Source organism: Pinus tabuliformis, chromosome 4_1, assembly GCF_031772625.1.
Source record: "Pinus tabuliformis cultivar Carrire ecotype Pingquan chromosome 4_1, CPIR1, whole genome shotgun sequence".
Taxonomy (NCBI): Eukaryota; Viridiplantae; Streptophyta; class Pinopsida; order Pinales; family Pinaceae; genus Pinus; species Pinus tabuliformis.
In genome coordinates, this window is record NC_142303.1 from 224020430 (window position 1) to 224039195 (window position 18766).

The 18766-nt window shown below is 40.2% G+C and overlaps 1 protein-coding gene across 1 annotated transcript; it reads left to right on the forward strand.

Annotated features, from left to right (window-relative positions):
* The first annotated feature begins 776 nt into the window (after positions 1 to 776).
* Positions 777 to 17239, forward strand: LOC149175046 (DEAD-box ATP-dependent RNA helicase 20-like). The gene is made up of 8 exons (XM_089421040.1): positions 777 to 831; positions 932 to 1005; positions 1105 to 1142; positions 1251 to 1322; positions 1438 to 1480; positions 2799 to 2967; positions 16722 to 16901; positions 17084 to 17239. The coding sequence occupies exons 1-8, from the start codon at positions 777 to 779 to the stop codon at positions 17146 to 17148; spliced, it is 696 nt and encodes a 231-aa protein (XP_089277166.1). The 3' UTR covers positions 17149 to 17239.
* Positions 17240 to 18766: the final 1527 nt, after the last annotated feature.

Consider the following 18766-nt stretch of genomic DNA (forward strand, 5'->3'; position numbering starts at 1 on the left):
CTCCAAAGTTTTTTTTTTCTTTGGTCTAACTAATAATAATGCATCGACTAATGTACTAAAAATCAATATTTCTACTCCATACCATTATAAATCATATTTGTATTATTTTCATGAAACTCAACTCACCTACTTAATCCATATATTACATACCTCAATATTATTATAATTATTTTCACCAACTTGACTCGTGATTTAATCTACTAGTTGTATAGTTGGCCATTTAATGTCGTATGACAAGGTCTGCACACCATTGTACACATGGAGGGCGATGAACTTAATTTGTTTACGGTTTCATGTGAGGTGGCAACCTACTTGCTTCCTCTGGCACTCCCTATACTTGATAGTTGTGCAATGGATAGCACAGACCCAATAATCCACCTACTCGTCACCCAATCCCATGTGAGGAGGTATGTGATGGCACAAATCTTCATGGTTATGGTTTCGAGGGTAAATCAATGGTTGTTCATCCTTGGCTCCATACCAGCAACTCTAATGTATTAGGGTTAACCCTATCCTATTCCTAACCTCCTAAGTTCTCTTTTCTGCCCATTTTCCTCGCCCTCTTCCAATTTCGACAGAGCTATTGTTCCTTCACATTTCCAAACGCACATTCATAAACCTGTCCCTTTCCAGGGTCTAATTTGAGGTTAATTTAACCATTTCGAAATTTTTTTCCTACTCCACTGCTCGGGCATAGCCTTGGTTCACCGCGGTGTTTGACAGTCACGGGTTCATTACCATTTCCCACCACTTACGAGAGAACTCTGAGCGACGACATGGGGACAATGAAGGGTTGGTGTTCGGCTATGCGTTCACTTGACCTGGTTTCAGGTAATTTTTTCGAAATTATCTTTTTTACTCAATTTTCCCCTGAAATCTCGTATCTTTCACTCTCAGGATTAAATTTCGGTTCGTTTTATTTCTTGTACAGGTGTTGTAGTGACCCAGGGCATCATTTTGCCCAACGACTCCACTACGCTTAAGATTTCCGCTTCCAACACCCAGGTTAGTTTATTGGCTAAGCTTCTCCTGGTTTAAGATTGTTTTAGTCTATTTCCCTTATTTTCTTCGAATCTAACTAGTGAATTCTTTCCTTGAATCCAGGTGGGTCGTCAGCAACAGACCTCAGCAAGTTTATCCAGGTAAGGGTTTTGGGATTTATTATTTGCATGCCATAGTCTAGTTTGCTGGAAATTTCTTACTTGAATGAGTCCACAGTTAATTGATACGTGTTTGTTTGGTCCTCACAGGTATGCTTTATACTGGAGTTTGGACCGGAAGATATCTGTCGCAACTGGCTCGCTCTGCACTAATTGTCACTTGTATGCTTCTAGGTTGGTTCCTTACTGGTTTCGACCTCCTCCACTCCATGGAGTTTGATTCTTGACATTACAATTTCTCCATTATTGTTCTGCTAAGTTTTTCCCTATATGGAAGGCCTTACAGTATGGTGGTCATGAGGGTTGTTATCACTGTGACTGTATAAATTTTCTAAGGAATACCTCAGGGTACCCTCCAATGTTTGATTCGAATACTTATCTTTTCTATTTAGTCTAAGTTGGACTTCGTTTGGGGGTATCAACCTAAGCAAGATGAGATAATTGTTATGTTCATGCTTATTTAACTGTGCACATAGTTTATAAGACTCTATTTGGACATCTCATAGAGTTTTGTGTTTTGTAAAGCCAAGTTGTAGGCTCACGATTTAGCGGCCATATGTTAACGAACAAATTCTTAAGTTATCCCCTATTTTGGGTCTATTGGTATTCATATGTATTGCAGAGCTCTGTTCTTAAAATGTTTTATGGTTCTATTATTGAAACCCTGAATGGTTATCTTGATGTATCTAGTTCTATACATGAGTGTTTATCGAAGTATATATGTATACATACATTTTTAGTTATACATACTTTGTTGTACTACTCAAGCGGATTTTTCTGGTTTAGTATTTTGCATTTATACCTATTTTGTATACCCTTTATGGAGCAGTTCTTGTAGACCTCCTTAATGATTGACCTTCGTTTAATATTTGAAGTCTGCTAAAATGTTTGCTTCAACATAGTATATATGATCTTATCCTAGAAATCAGTTTTCATTCATTAAATTTTCTATAGTTAATCTACATGGTTTGAAGGCATGAAAAGTATTAGCACAACATAAATGCACAGTTCCAGCTTCTGTCTTCTTGCAAGATTGTATGTCATACGTCTATTGATTTACTTAACTTTACTGTAAAATTTCCACTGTCTGCATGCATTTAACTATATAAATTAAATTCGTGAAGGCAAAGTCTTCACCTTTGTTAATTTCGAACTGGTATGCCAATTTGTTAATTTACCCTCTTAATTCACGACAAATCATACTATATTATTTCACTGGATTAAAATATCCAAATGAATTGCATAAGTCTTGTCATGCATTTGATTTAAGACGTGCACAAGTAAATACACCTACTTTTTTTCATGCACCGGATTGTGAGTGTTCAATGGAAATACGTAGATGCTTCATGAATTTAGTTCTAAACATGCAAGTATAACTACATGCACTACCTAATGCACATAATTAAAAAGCATTCAATATAATGCATAATTTTTTTGTTCCTCGATTTCGATTAATATGATATGCATTGAATCTCTCATGCAAATCACCACAACGTGCATGCATTAATTTAAGATATTCCCCACAACATGCATGCATTAATTTAATATATTACCTCTGTGTGCAAGGTTTCTGTCCCATAAATCTCAACCTGCTGCGACATGTATATTATTTGTCCCTTAATTTCACTGTCGAAGCAGGATTTTGAGAACCTGGCACCCTTTAAGAAGAATTTCTACGAGGAGGTAGAGGACATCGCCTCTATGACTGAAGACGAGGTCAGGGAATATCGCAAGAGACGTGAAATTACAGTCGATGGCCGGGACGTTCCCAAGCCCGTCAAAAGTTTTCGTGACGCAGGTTTTCCAGGTATTATTAATATTTGTCTCTTCATCATAATTCATTTTCCAGCCATTCCCCCACCACCAAAAAAGGAATGCCTGGGTGCAAAACTAACACCCATTCCCCAAAGAAATGATTTTATGTCTAACAATTTTTTAAGAATTCCCCAAAGATTTTGTCTAACAACAAAGATTTTGTCTAACAACTTTTTAAGATAGAATAGAGATAGGGTTTAGAGTTTTGAGGAATTTGTGACTTCGGTAATTATACACATTCTCTCCCTTATCTCTTTTATCTTTTTTACTTGACATTATAACATTACATTCTCTTATATCTAACTTTTTTTTATTTAAATTTTTAAATATTACCACTCATTGTTTTAGGATATTTGAGAGTGGTTCGAACCTCATTGGACTTTAAGATATTTGACAGTGGTTCCAACCTCATTGGACTTGAAGAAAGTAGAATTTCATATCAATTTAGTGCCCTTAACAGTTTTCAATGTAGAAATTTTGAATTATATAACACTTATTCACAGAGATTATCCTGATTATACACTATTTGCGGAATGCATGCATAATACATAACCTCCTCTACCATTGATCATCAATTTGTAGAATTAAGAAACAATCGCATGCACACATTGAAACATCAATCACACATATCAACACAATATGTACTGGGGAAAGCATACAGCTGAAAACCCCCAACTATCTGTATATTATAATGATAGAGAACATGTAACAATACATAGTACAATACTCCTCACAAGTACTAAGTACTATCTCCACCTGCTACACACAAACTAGCTCATATCTGAACAAGTCACAGGTTCAAATCTCCCCCACTATTTGCCTACCTCTATTGCGCAATCCAAGTTGAGAATAGATCTGATCCAAGTTCAAATTACCTTGGCTTGTACTGTGCAATCCTCATTGGCAATCTCAATCAATGATTGTGCAAATCCCATGCACAACTATAGTCACAACTAATAGTAGTCTCACCCTTTCACCCACCTCTAACACTTGTCTTCACTGAACTTTCCATGTGTTAGCTCTGCTATGCAAAACTAGGATTCCCTATGGTCAGAGACAGGCTTGATCCGCTTGGTGGTTCTTAAAAGGGTTCAAAGCATACATAGAAGCCTTCAAAATCCTCTTAAGGCCTTCACCGATCAAAACTATCACAAGAGGAAAGCCCTTGGGAGGGCGGAAATATACTATCAGGAGGCAAAAACACTCCAAAACCATGCAAAAACCCAAATAGCAGGCTTAGCAGTCTGAATTCATATCAGCCGTTGGATCTGGCCGATCAATGGTCTAGATCGCATCGACATTTCGCAATCGGTGCAGGTAAGCAATGGTAGCGACACGGGACGCCGTCGATCAGCGATCGTCGATGATCGGATCGGCGAGTTGCAGAGGAGGACTTACAGATAGTGGGACACTGCCAATCAGCGATCGCCGATGGTCGCATCGGCGTATCGCAATCGGCACTTTCAAAAGGGCAGTGGCAATGGAGATCAACGATTAAGCATGGACCGTTGATCGCGTGCACAGATCAACGGCTCACGCTGCATCGGCTTTTCGCTATCGGCAAAACCAAAGGGGCGGGGCTTTTATATAAGGCATGCGTGTGACCCGATGGGTCAGACCCGATGGCATTATAAATGATTTTTTATAAAATTTCAGGTCCACGCTAAAGCTGTTTTCAATGGTTTTTGGCGCATTTTCGCTATATAACGAAATATATGAAGGCCTTGGGCGAGCACCGATAACGATGAAGCCCGGACCCGAAAGGGTCCGGGAAGTGAAATATATATGTTTTCAAGTCCGCCAAAGGCAAATTTCTCATGTTTTGTAGCATCTTTCATAGGTTTTCATATATAAAGAAAAGTAAGGGAGAAGCCGGCTATGATATTCGATTGCGACCCAAATGGCGGACCTGATAGATGATTGAACCATGCTTAAGGACTTTTAAAGTCCAAAATAAGGCAGTGATGGGCGGGAATGAGCAGTTTGGTAGCGTTTCCACTGATATAACCAAAACAGTCATGTTCAGCCGTTTTAATGTTCAACGACCGCATTCAACTAACAGAGTGGCCGAAGATTGAAAAGGACAGCCTCAAGCAGATCACTGCATTTATCAGTTATGGGCGTCTTTCAGTTAATGTTCCAGCTACCAGAAAAGGACAACAGAATATCAGAGAAGATCAAATTTGTTTACTGACATAGTCACGCTATAGCAGAGACCCATACCAAGCAGTTAGAGCGGTTGGTGATCCATTATGGTCCCTCCACGCATATGTTTAGCAGAGAGATTTTGTAATGTAAGACCATATATACCCAGAAGAGAGATGTAAGAAAGATGATGAGTGTTAGATGAAGGTGACTCTGTTGCAAGGTTCAACGTCTGGAGAATGTAACTACTTTGTAACCTGCAGTGTCTGGTCTTCATTTCCAGCTAATACAAGCTTCTTTTGCTGTTAATTGCTCACTTTCCACTTCTCTTTCTTATTCCAGGCTGTGCCTGTTTGCATTTGTTCATGTGTTGTGAATGTTTAGCATTAGAGGGGCTGTCATCCCACCTCTGTTTTAGGATTTAGCATGTATCATTGAACATGTATACAGGTTTCTGTTGTTTAATGCATAGAGAGCTGTCATCCTGTCTGTGTATTAGAAACTAGATTTACAGACCTTTCAACTGGTTGCAGCCGGCCATCACAGGGTCTTGTGCATCTGCTGGTGTGGTCAGTCTTCTCCATTATCACCTTATCCTCAAACTGTGAGTAATTGGTGGTTAAAAGCCTTGTAGTCTGGGGGTATTCACCCATGTCTGGGGTCAATCATAATAGAAGTGGTTATCTGGCTTAAATATGCAACATTTGTTTCATTCATCCACCATTTATCCAACTATTTTGTTGAATTTGTAATGTTCCCGAGCATCACCGATTTACAACCTAGGTGAGTTTCTTGGGGTGATAACATTAAATGGCGCCATTGCCGGGGAGAAGAGAATCGAAGCTCAGCTTCCCTGGGAGACGACACAACTTCAAGCTTTGATGACAGACAAGGTTTGAGCACAGATTTTGGTTGTAATCATCTGTCTGGCGACTCCACTGGAGGAAGGCCATCCTTTGGTGACTCCACATTGAAGTTCTGGTCTAGTTCGTGAAGCATGCTCGGAGAAATCTTCAGAAATCACTAGCTGGCCAGTGCCTGATCCTGAGAGGATCGATAAGCAGAAGAAACTTTGCGGAAGGGAGCATCAGGATCAGGTAAGCCTTAAAGAATTTTTATGTGTCTCTGTTAGTGAAGTTCACCTTCAGAGATTCATACCGCTCCTGGTTATTCATTTCCTTTTCGGACCTCAGTAGAAAAAGTATCCCATACTGTCCGTCAATTTCCTCTGTTTCTATTATCCATTGCATCACTTCATACCACTCAGTCTACCAGTACCCTTTCATTTAGGCTCAGTCATGGCAGGCCAACAAGCTCTCACAAAGATAGAACGAATAGTTGCTGCCAGGTATGGACCTTTGGTCTTGCCTTCTCCTTTAAGTACCATGCCTGCAGGAGATTTTCGAGAATACATGCCTAAGTTTACTGGTGCAGAGGGAATATCAGCTGAAGAACATTTAGAGTCCTTTTATAGCTATGCTGATAACCTGGATATCTATGAAGAGGATGTGTGGATGAGGGTTTTGTCCAAAGCTTAGAGAGGCTAGAAATTGGTTCAGAAAATTATCTCCTAGGTCCATTGCACACATTGAGGCCCTAGATGATGTGTTCCTAAAGCACTGGGGGAATAACTCAGTGATCAGTAAGGGAGAGGAAAGCTCTCCATCATCTTTTGTTTCTTTGTATGCTCAAGTGACAAGCCCTCTAAGTTGCCCCCTAAACACTGAGGCCGGCCATAATTCAAAGTCCGAGGCTGATACTGATCAAATCAGTCTCGATATTCTCAGGCCTGCCCAGTTGGCCCCCACGCAGATTAAAGTGGCAGCATATCAGATGACAGATGAAGGTGTACAGTTATGGGACTCCTCCTTAGATGAGGATTGTTCAAAGAAAGATTCAGGAGCAAATTTTGTTTCTGTGTCTCCTGCACAAGAATTCAATGATGCCTCTTTCATATTAGTTTTGCAGGACGCAAAAGATAAAGTCATGTACACAACAGTCATTGTTTTTCAGCAGGTGTACAGAGGCTCCAGTAAAGAACATCCAAGGAGGAGCACACATAGAAAGGGAATGAAGTTCAAGCTTCCTCTACCTGATGAGCTCAAATGCCCCAAACTGTTTGAGGTGGAGGATCAAATAAATCCCGTCCTGCTGATCTATAATGAACTGGCTGACAGACAACAATTTTTGGTGGCCTAGCAAATGGGCAAATTTTGAAGTTATGTTTTCAAGATTTAATGTTTGTAATTAAGTTCTTTTACAGTTTTCTGTTGAATGCTTAGTTGACTCCATGCCCAATGGACACTAGGCAAGTGTTTTTATAGCTATTTTTGTATGAAGGCATTGGTCTGCAGGTTCTCGAGACCTCACACGGAGGATCTCATCCCCAGAAGGAGCCAGTGTTAGCTCTGCTATGCAAAACGAGGATTCCCTATGGTCAGAGACAGGCTTGATCCGCTTGGTGGTGCTTAAAAGGGTTCAAAGCATACATAGAAGCCTTCAAAATCCTCTTAAGGCCTTCACCGATCAAAACTATCACAAGAGGAAAGCCCTTGGGAGGGTGGAAATACACTATCGGGAGGCAAAAACACTCCAAAACCATGCAAAAACCCAAATAGCAGGCTTAGTAGTCCGAATTCATATCAGCCGTTGGATCTGGCCGATCAACGGTCCAGATCGCATCGGCATTTCGCAATCGGCGCAGGAAGGCAATGGCAGCAACGCGGGACACCGCTGATCAGCAATCGCCAATGATCAGATCAGCGAGTCACAGAGGAGGACTTACATATAGTGGGACACTGTCGATTAGCAATAACCGATGGTCGCATCGGCATATTGCAATTGGTGCTTTCAAAAGGGTAGTGGCAATGGAGATCAACGATTAAGTGAGGACCGTTGATTGCGTGCACAGATCAACGGCTCACACTGCATCGGCTTTTCGCTATCGGCAAAACCAAAGGGGTGGGGCTTTTATATAAGGCATGCGTGCGACCTGATGGCATTATAAATGATTTTTTATAAAATTTCAGGTCCGCGCTAAAGCTGTTTTCAATGGTTTTTGGTGCATTTTCGCTATATAACGAAATATATGAAGGCCTTGGGCGAGCGCCGATAGCGATGAAGCCCGGACCCGAAAGGGTCCGGGAAGTGAAATATATATGTTTTCAAGTCCGCCAAAGGCAAATTTCTCATGTTTTGTAGCATCTTTCATAGGTTTTCATATATAAAGAAAAGCAAGGGAGAAGCCGGCTATGATATGCGTTTGCGACCCAAATGGCGGACCCGATAGATGATTGAACCATGCATAAGGACTTTTAAAGTCCAAAATAAGGCAGTGATGGGCAGGAATGAGCAGTTTGGCAGCGTTTCCACTGATATAACCAAAACAGTCATGTTCAGCCATTTTAATGTTCAATGACCGCATTCAACTAACGGAGTGGCCGAAGATTGAAAAGGACATCCTCAAGCAGATCACTGCATTTATCAGTTATGGGCGTTTTTCATTTAATGTTCCGGCTGCCAGAAAAGGACAACAGAATATCAGAGAAGATCAAATTTGTTTACTGACACAGTCACGCTATAGCAGAGACCCATACCAAGCAGTTAGAGCAGTTGGTGATCCATTATGATCCCTCCACGCATATGTTTAGCAGAGAGATTTTGTAATGTAAGACCATATATACCCAGAAGAGAGATGTAAGAAAGATGATGAGTGTTAGATGAAGGTGACTCTGTTGTAAGGTTCAACTTTTGGAGACTGTAACTACTTTGTAACCTGCAACGTCTGGTCTTCATAGCTAATACAAGCTTCTTTTGTTGTTAATTGCTCACTTTCCACTTCTCTTTCTTATTCCAGGCTGTGCCTGTTTGCATTTGTTCATGTGCTGTGATTGTTTAGCATTAGAGGGGCTGTCATCCCACCTCTGTGTTAGGATTTAGCATGTATCATTGAACATGTATGTAGGTTTCTGTTGTTTAATGCATAGAGAGCTGTCATCCTGTCTGTGTATTAGAAACTAGATTTACAGACCTTTCAACTGATTGCAGCCAGCCATCACAGGGTCCTGTGCATCTGCTGGTGTGGTCAGTCTTCTCCATTATCACCTTATCCTCAAACTGTGAGTAATTGGTGGTTAAAAGCCTTGTAGTTTGGGGGTATTCACCCATGTCTGGGGTCAATCATAGTAGAAGTGGTTATCTGGTTGAATATGCAGCATTTGTTTCATTCATCCACCATTTATCCAACTATTTTGTTGAATTTGTAATGTTCCCGAGCATCACCGATTTACAACCTAGGTGAGTTTCTTGGGGTGATAACACCATGCACTAAGTTAACTGATGTATTCTTTAGTTGATTTATGAGTTAATAATTAGTGAATTAATTAATAATTAATTCACATCACTCATCACTAGTGTATTTGGCAGTTAGAATAAATACAACTAGTTCAACTAAGTCAAACTGAACACAACTCCATCAACTCCTCAATCAACTCCACCAAACTCAATCACTTGAGTTGTAACTGAAGTCCATCATGCAATAGCTGAACTAACCCATAGGAAAGCGTATTTCCTTCTGGCAGTTGCATGTGCTACATCCGTAGCTCGAACTGAAGTGTTGCAGGAGGATAAGATAATGCTTATAGTCCAAATATTATTAAGAGCTAATAATATTCGATTGTTCTATTTTTAGACTGACAGTCTAAAAATAGACTCCACCCATATGTCTAAAAATAGAGGTCCATCTATTTTTACCAACATGACCAATCATCCATAAATAGCATCCTGCAACTCATAGACCATGATCCATATGTCTAAAAATAGACATAGTCTAAAAATAGACTTTGCGCCAAAAATAGCCTGCGGGCCCACTTAGTGAAGGCGACTTCTTTTCACTAAGCTCCATCATCTTGTTGCATTTTCAACACTCCCTCTCAACAAGATATGGATTATCTGCAACCCTTATCCTGCCTCTGTGGTATTCAAATTTTCTCCTGGTGAGCACCTTCGTCAAGATATCAGCATCCTGATCCTCCGTGGGAATGTATGAAAGTAACATGATTCTCCGCTGCACACAATCTCTGATATGATGGTACCTGATGTCGATGTGCTTGGATCTATCATGAAATAATGGATTAGTTGAGAGTTTAATGCAACTATGGTTATCACAATAAATCACAGTAGGCTCCAAGTGTGACCCAAACAACCTGACCAGGATCTTCCTCATCCATATAGCCTCGCATGCAGCCAAACTTGCTGCCATATACTTGGCCTCTACTGAACTGAGTGCCACAGATCTCTACTTCCTGCTGTACCAAGAAACTATTGTCAACCCGATACTGAAGATCCCTCCAGATGTGCTCTTTCTGTCTGTTGGGCTCCCTGCCCAATCTGCATCCGTGAAGCCACATAGCTTCACCTCATCCTCTTGTCTGTACCACAATCCATATCTCGATGTGCCTTTGAGATAACGCAATACATGCTTGCCTACCTTCCAGAAGAGCTTGGTTGGCTTAACCATAGCTTGTGAAAGCTGGTTAATAGCATAGCATATATCGGGTCATGTATTAACTAGATACATAAGCGACCCCACCAACTGTCGATAAACAGTGGCATCCACTACCTCCGTTGAAGTAGCATCCTCCTTCCTCCAACCTCCAGGAAGAGGAGTATCAACATGCTTGCAGCCATGCATGTTGAACTTCTCCAGTATCTCCCGGGCATACTTACCCTGAGAAACAAATAGTCCATCACTGCGCTGCCAAATTTCCAATCCCAGGAAATAATGAAGGAGGCCCAAGTCCTTCATCTCAAACTCTCTAGCAAGATCCTCCTTGCATGAAAGTATCAACAGCTCATCTCCTGTCAAAATAAAATCATCTACATAAAGTACAATGATCAGCAACTTACCCTCCGGTCTTGGGACAATCTCCCATGCACTGTTTCTGACAATCGAATCATGCTCTTCCACCAAGGCATCTACCCATGCGGGATCCTCCACAGCTTCCTCGAAAGAGGATGGCTCAGTCACGACACATTTTCTCACAAGAGCCATGTATCCAATGTACCAATCAGGTGACTGCCTCTGTCTGCGCTGCGCTGTAGGTGGTCCTACAACCTTCTCTGCATCTTGAGCCAGTCGCTCAGCTTCTGTAGTGCACTTTCGCCCTCTGATGGTTGGCACTGCATGAGTGGTCTCTTCCACTCCATGAACTTCATCTTGTGGCTGATCCACGTCCTAAAGCTCATCCTTAGGAACTAATAGCTCCTCATCTACATGCAACAGTGGCTCCCTCTCAAGCGAACACTTCATGGCTTTCTCCTCCTAAAATTTGATATCCCGTTGCACAACAGTATTGCGACTATCTGGAAAATACACACGATATTGTGGGGTGTATCAGTGTACCCCACAAATATCCCAACCTCTGCGGTCGGCTCCAGCTTCTTCCTGGCATCCTTCGTCACATGCATGTAAATAGGAGAACCAAAAATCCTCAAATGGGATATATCAGGCCTCTTGCCAGAATAAGCCTCCTCGGGTGTACTCATGCTAAGTATCTTGTGAGGACAACGGTTCTGCACATATAATGCAGTATTGCATGCCTCCACCCACAAGTGAAGGGTTAGGCCCTGATCATGCAACATCTCCAGTGCAGCACCCACGATCGTTCTATTCTTCCGCTCAGCAACCCCATTCTACTGTGGGTTATGGGGAGCTATGAGCTCTCTTAGAATCCCTTCTGCGTTGCAGAAGTCCTTGAACTCACTAGAGATGAATTCACCACCATTATCGCTCTTAAGAGCCTTCACCTTCTTCCCTGATTCCTTCTTGACCAGTGCTTTGAACTCACAGAACTTTGAGTATGTCTCACTCTTCTTCTGCATGAAGAAGATCCAACACTTTCGAGAGAAATCATCAACAAAGATCACATAGTACTTGTGCTTTGCTGTCGAAGCTACTGAGAAAGTTCCACACACGTCTGTGTGAATTCTCTCAAGGATCGTCGTGGCGCGACTATCCTTTTCGTGAGAGGTGGCTTTCACAAATTTTCCCAAAGTACACCCCTTGCACTGATCTGACTGCGCAAGAGTTCCTTTAGGAAGCCCAATAGAAATCTGCTGCAGTATCTTCAAGGCTCCATGGTGAAGGTGGCCCAATCTCCGGTGCCACAGCTCGCCATCATCCCGGCTCACCAATCCTTCTGCCTTGCATGCCATTGCTGCGCAGCCATCTACATGCAATTGATAAAGGTTCTTGACTTGAAACCCTATCTTCTGGGTTTCTCCAATTATCTTACTGTGCAGGAAAGCCTTTCCCTCGCTGAATACAACATCATATCCCTTGTCTTCTAACATCGCCACAGAGATAATATTCTTCTTCAATCTTGGAACATGCATCACTTCCTTCAATACGAAGGGTTTACCAGACTCCCTCTCAAAGGAAATGGTACCGATACCGGTCGCACTGTATCTACCATCATCGCCCATCTCGATGTGCACTCCAAGATCTTTCTCATCCAGATCAGAAAACAAATCTCGATCTCCTGTCATGTGAAAAGACGCACCACTGTCCAAAAACCATACCGATCCCATCACACTTGATACCAAGCATGCGATCAGTGAAAAATCCAGCTCAAACTGCGAGGCTAAGGCCTCTCTCGCTGCAGATCCAGCAGCTTTCTTATTTTTCTTCTTTTGCAGACAATTTGTGGCATAATGTCCGTGCTGGTGACAGTGAAAGCACTTCACCTTGGACATGTCCTGCTTCTTGCCTTTCGCACTGGAATGAGAAGCTTTCTTGTTCTTCCCCTTCTTTGCTTTGGCAGCCAAAGTGCAATTTTCTTCATCAGATGCCTTTGATGAAGATCCGTCCCTGGTATTCCACCTGATCTCCTCTTGCACAAGATCAGACCAAAGTCTCTCCCATCTTGGCAATTTCTCCCGACCATTGACAGAGTCCTGATAGGAATGCCAACTCTTTGGAAGACAAAGGAGAGCCAAGCTCACCAAGTCCTCATCATCGACAGTCACCCCCACACTTCCCAGCTCATCTCGGCATTGGGTGAACTTCATGAGATACTTGGGCATACTATCTCCTTTCTCACACTTAATGTTTCTGAGTTTATCCTTGAGCGCCAACTTCCTCTGGTCGCTCTTGCTTTGGAATAAATCTGTCAACGCTTTCCACATCAAGTATGGAGAAGCCTTTCCATGTAGGCTGGATACAATGTGATCCTTCATGCCCTCCAACAGAATCCTTTGACACTTTGCTGTCTTATTTTGCCAAGCCTCAACTTGAGCAGCATCAGTAGGCTTTGGGACCTCAGCCTCTATGAACTCCTTCAACCCATTGTCCTCTAACACTGCCTCCATCCTGTCTTTCCATGCAATATAATTCGAGCTGACTTCAAGGGCATACTCCAATCGCAATCCATTGAAAGACATTTCAACTTCGACACCAGGAAAACACTGCTGCAAATTCGAATTCCACCAGCTCAAAACTCAACCACTTCTGATCTAAAATTCATGAGACCAAATTATTTCTCGTATAGAGATTGACTGTATGGGCATTTACCGGATATCTCACCTTCCAAAAGAAGGATGAATCAAGAGGCTACCTAGCCCGATTACAGACTCTGCCTGAAGAAATAAAATGTAATCACTTTCTGAATAATAGATCTGATGATCAACTTCGCTCTGATACCATATAGAACTTTTTCTACAAATCAGCTACCTCTAATACCATTGTAGAAATTTTGAATAATATAACACTTATTCACAGAGATTATCCTGATTATACACTATTTTCAGAATGCATGCATAATACATAACCTCCTCTACCATTGATCATCAATTTGCAGAATTAAGAAACAATCGCATGCACACATTGAAACATCAATCACACATATCAACACAGTATGTACTGGGGAAAGCATACAGCTGAAAACCCCCAACTATCTATATATTATAATGATAGAGAACATGTAACAATACATAGTACAATACTCCTCACAAGTACTCAGTACTATCTCCACTTGCTACACACAAACTAGCTCAGATCTGAACAAGTCACAGGTTCAAATCTCCTCCACTGTTTGCCTGCCTCTACTACGCAATCCAAGTTGAGAATAGATCTGATCCAAGTTCGAATTCCCTTGGCTTGTATTGCGCAATCCTCATTGGCAATCTCAATCAATGATTGTGCAAATCTCATGCACAACTATAGTCACAACTGATAGTAGTCTCACCCTTTCACCCACCTCTAACACTTGTCTCCACTGAACTGTCCATGCACTGAGTTAACTGATGTATTCTTTAGTTGATTTATGAGTTAATAATTAGTGAATTAATTAATAATTAATTCACATCACTCATCACTAGTGTATTTGGCAGTTAGACTAAATACAACTAGTTCAACTAAGTCAAACTGAACACAACTCCATCAACTCCTCAATCAACTCCACCAAACTCAATCACTTGAGTTCTAACTGAAGTCCATCATGCAATAGCTCAACTAACCCATAGGAAAAGTGTATTTCCTTCTTGCAGTTGCGTGTTCCACATCCGTATCTCGAACTGAAGTGTTGCAAGAGGATAAGATAATGTTTATAGTCCAAATATTATTAAGAGCTAATAATATTCGATTGTTCTATTTTTAGATTGGCAGTCTAAAAATAGACTCCACCCATATGTCTAAAAATAGAGGTCCATCTATTTTTAACAACATGACCAATCATCCATAAATAGCATCCTGCAACTCATAGACCATGATCCATATGTCTAAAAATAGACATAGTCTAAAAATATACTTTGCGCCAAAAATAGCCTGCGGGCCCACTTAGTGAAGGCAACTTCTTTTCACTAAGCTCCATCATCTTGTTGCATTTTCAACATTCAAGATTGTGGGTTTTCAGTATTGGGTGTTTTCATTGGATTTCTCAATGATGAATTTGCATGAGATCTATTGTTATTGTTAGGGTTTTATCATTATTATTATTATTTTTTATATTTTTAGAAATGAGACCCTATGCTAGGAACTTCTATGTCCCAGTCCCCTCAAATTTCCTTGAGAATGGTTCGACATGCCCCTCCATATGTGTCTCTCTGCTCCTGCACTCCCATACCAAAAACTTGGTGGAAAATTGGTTCCCAACACATTTCCTTGGGGATATGTTGTTGAAGCTATGAAAGGTTGCCTCCCGTAACTTTAATCTAGCAATACATTTAGCCTCTAATTTTAGAGGTTTTGCAAGAACTTAGTATTTTTGGGACCTGGACTCCTTGAAGTGATTTTGATTATAAGCTTCATCCACACTTCATCCCTGAATTTTTTAGTTGTGACTTAGTCTTGGCTTCTATTGTGCACCTTTTTCTTTGTGATGGGATTAAATTGTTCAAACTTCCTTGCACGTGGATTTTTTGTGTGTGAAGTTTTCCTGTTTGACTGTTTCTGAGATTAATTTTTTACATCACGACATCCAACTACTCTCTTGCTCTCCTGTCCAAGAGGAGAAAGTTTCAACCATCCTTGTTAGCTAAGCGTTTGTGCCGGAAGGTTAAATTATTCTTCTACTTTGCTCCAGTTTCCTCTCTAAATAATAGGCAATGATAGGATGGTAATCTAGATTAATTCTACCATGAATTCTAAGTAGGGATTTTCCTTAGCACAAGTGCAAAGTTAGAGGACGTGTAACATTCCTTGGCTGTGTGTCTGTCTTTGCTGAATTTAAATTGTAGCACATCACTACTTTCCTTCTAATTCCCACATTCCTGAATTGCTATGAGGGATTGCTATTGAAGGTTGACATGATAAAAAGGGTAGTTGTAGTGCTTCTATGCTTTGACCTTGTATTCTCCGGCGAGACTCTGTTGCCCATCCCTGAGAAGGGACTGTTTTGCAAATCTGTAGATACTTTATTGTATGATATTAATGTGCCAATTTCCTATTCTTTGTAATATTTTTTTAAGATCCTTTCTCACTATGATTGTTTTCATATTTCAAAGCTTTTTAAGGATGTATTTATGATATGAACCAAGGGAATATAAGGGGTTAAATGTATATGATATGATTCCAAAGGGTAGTATTTATGGGGTTAAATGCCTATGTTATGTGTAAATAATTATGTAATATGGTTGGCTTAATAAGTAATGGGCCATATGTGCACTGTTTAAATAGGTATATAAAGAAATCATATAATCATTATTGAAGGCATGTGATTTGAATGTATAAATGTATTTGGTATTTGGAGGAGTTTCTCTTATTGTTATCTTAGTTAAAAGTACCCCTCACATGTTAACATGTCTGTGTATTGATGATTCCTTGAATGCTATGTTGAATTGTACATGAATGCAGGATAATTTAGAAATTTGTCTTTTGGCCTTCTTGAATTGGACTTGGTTGCCCTATATTTTATGATTTCTATCCAACCTAAAAATTTGAAATGTGTAAAATAGGATCGTTGAGCAACAGTCAAAGCTCAGGCCTTTCTATATCTATTTTGGGTGTCAGATTTTACTGATTATCAAAATTGTGGTTTTAAGACATTTCTGGAATGTAAGAAAAATTATGCTAATTTTTGAATTGCGGGTTTTTTTTTTTGTCAGAGTATGTTCTTGAAGAGGTTGTAAAGGCAGGCTTTATGGAGCCAACACCTATTCAAGCTCAAGGATGGCCTATGGCTTTGAAAGGGTGGGATTTAATTGGTATTGCTGAGACAGGCTCTAGGAAGACACTGGCATATCTTTTACCTGCTATTGTTCATGTTAATGCTCAACCTTATTTAGGTTTGTTATTGCGTCTTTTAGCTTTAAACTATCTAGAGCCTTATCTCCTCCTTGGCCCTTTTACTGTGATGTAATTTTTTTTTTTTAAGTATGATCTCTTGATGGGAGGGAAATGTCTTTTTCCTCCATACCTACCATACATGGCTACATATTAAATGCTGTCGCTTGTTGTCATATATCAGCTCCAGGAGATGGGCCTATTGTCTTGGTGTTAGCACCTACACGTGAGCTTGCTGTCCAGATCTAGCAAGAGGCAACTAAATTTGGGGCATCATCAAAAATCAAGAATACGTGTATATATGGAGGTGCTCCCAAAGGTCCACAAGTACGAGATCTTTCGAAAGGTAGGTTACTTTGTAGCATCACTCTAAGCCTTTTATGTATTCGCAGATCTCGATCGTTTATGTTTTATTGTTTCATTGCCTTCACTGTTTATATGTTCTCAAACCTTTTGATGTCACTCTGAATTGCTAATTTTATTCTTCCCTTGTTTGGATTTAGGGGTTGAGATTGTCATTGCAACTCCGTATCGGTTAATCGATATGTTGGAGTCACAAAATACAAACTTGCGAAGAGTGACATATCTTGTGTTAGATGAAGCTGATCGTATGCTAGACACGGGTTTTGAACCATAGATAAAAGAAATTGTTTCTCAAGTATGTATCGTTGCCATTTAATATATACTATAGGCTTAGTTACACAGGATAAATTGCACACTCGTAAACTTTTCAATATGACCTGTTTTGTGGCTTTAATATTGATTTCCATTACTTATTGACTTAGATATCAAAGTTGTTTTCATTAGTAGTTAAGAATGCATTATAAAAGACCATAAAAAGATGATTTTTTTTTTTGGGTTATATTTTGTTTCTTTTGTTGTTATTATTATTAATATTTTTTCTTTGGTGTTCTCAATTTTGTCCTTTCCTGGCTAAGGAAGAAGGTTGGTATTGAAACCTGAACTGTGGGTTTTGAATATTTGTTTTGGGAGCAGCAATGTCTCATTTTGATTTTGATTATTCATAGTAGAATTCATTAATACAAGTAGTGTCTAGAAATGTAAGTTCACGTCCATGGTTTCGAGACAATTGTAACTTTGAATAGCACACACACGCACGTGTATGTATGGACTTTATATCGGTGCCTTAATGAAAAGGACCTTTTTGGTGATGGCAGTGAATTATTAGTTACTTAGAACTTTTCCCTGGGGTATGGACCAACTTTTGCGGATCTTTCTGTAATCCATGTTTATCTGCTGGAAAATGTTTAATTAACCTATCTTCCTGCACTATTTCTCCCCTTTGACATCAGAGCTATTTGGTGTCTGTTGTAACCAATTCTGAATCTTCCCTAGTTTACAGATTTGGCCAGATAAGCAGACATTATACTGGAGTGCAACTTGGCCAAAGGAAGTCGAGCTTCTTGCTAGGCAATCTCTGCATAATCCGTACAAGGTGGTTTCTTTTCTACAAGTCTGCATGTAATAAAACTGAGCTTTGCTTTTCTTGGGTGGCAAGTGATGGTCTCTGTTATGTTTGCAACTTTATTATTATTGGAGTCTATTGGAGGTTTTCCAATTTCTGCTAAAGCTGTATGAATTTTTATGTCTTTCTAGGTAATAATTGGCTCACAAGAACTCAAGGCAAACCATGCTATTGAGCAAATTGTGGAGATTGTTTCTGAACATGAGAAGTATACAAGGTGTAGTTTATCCTTCCTAGGTGCAGTTTATAGTATATACTAACTATCATTTTGCTTCTTAGCTGTGCAAATGCACCCATGAATTAAGACATTTCTTATTCAGGTTAGTACATCTCTTAGAGGAGATCATGGATGGTAGCCGCTTGCTTATCTTTTTGGAAACT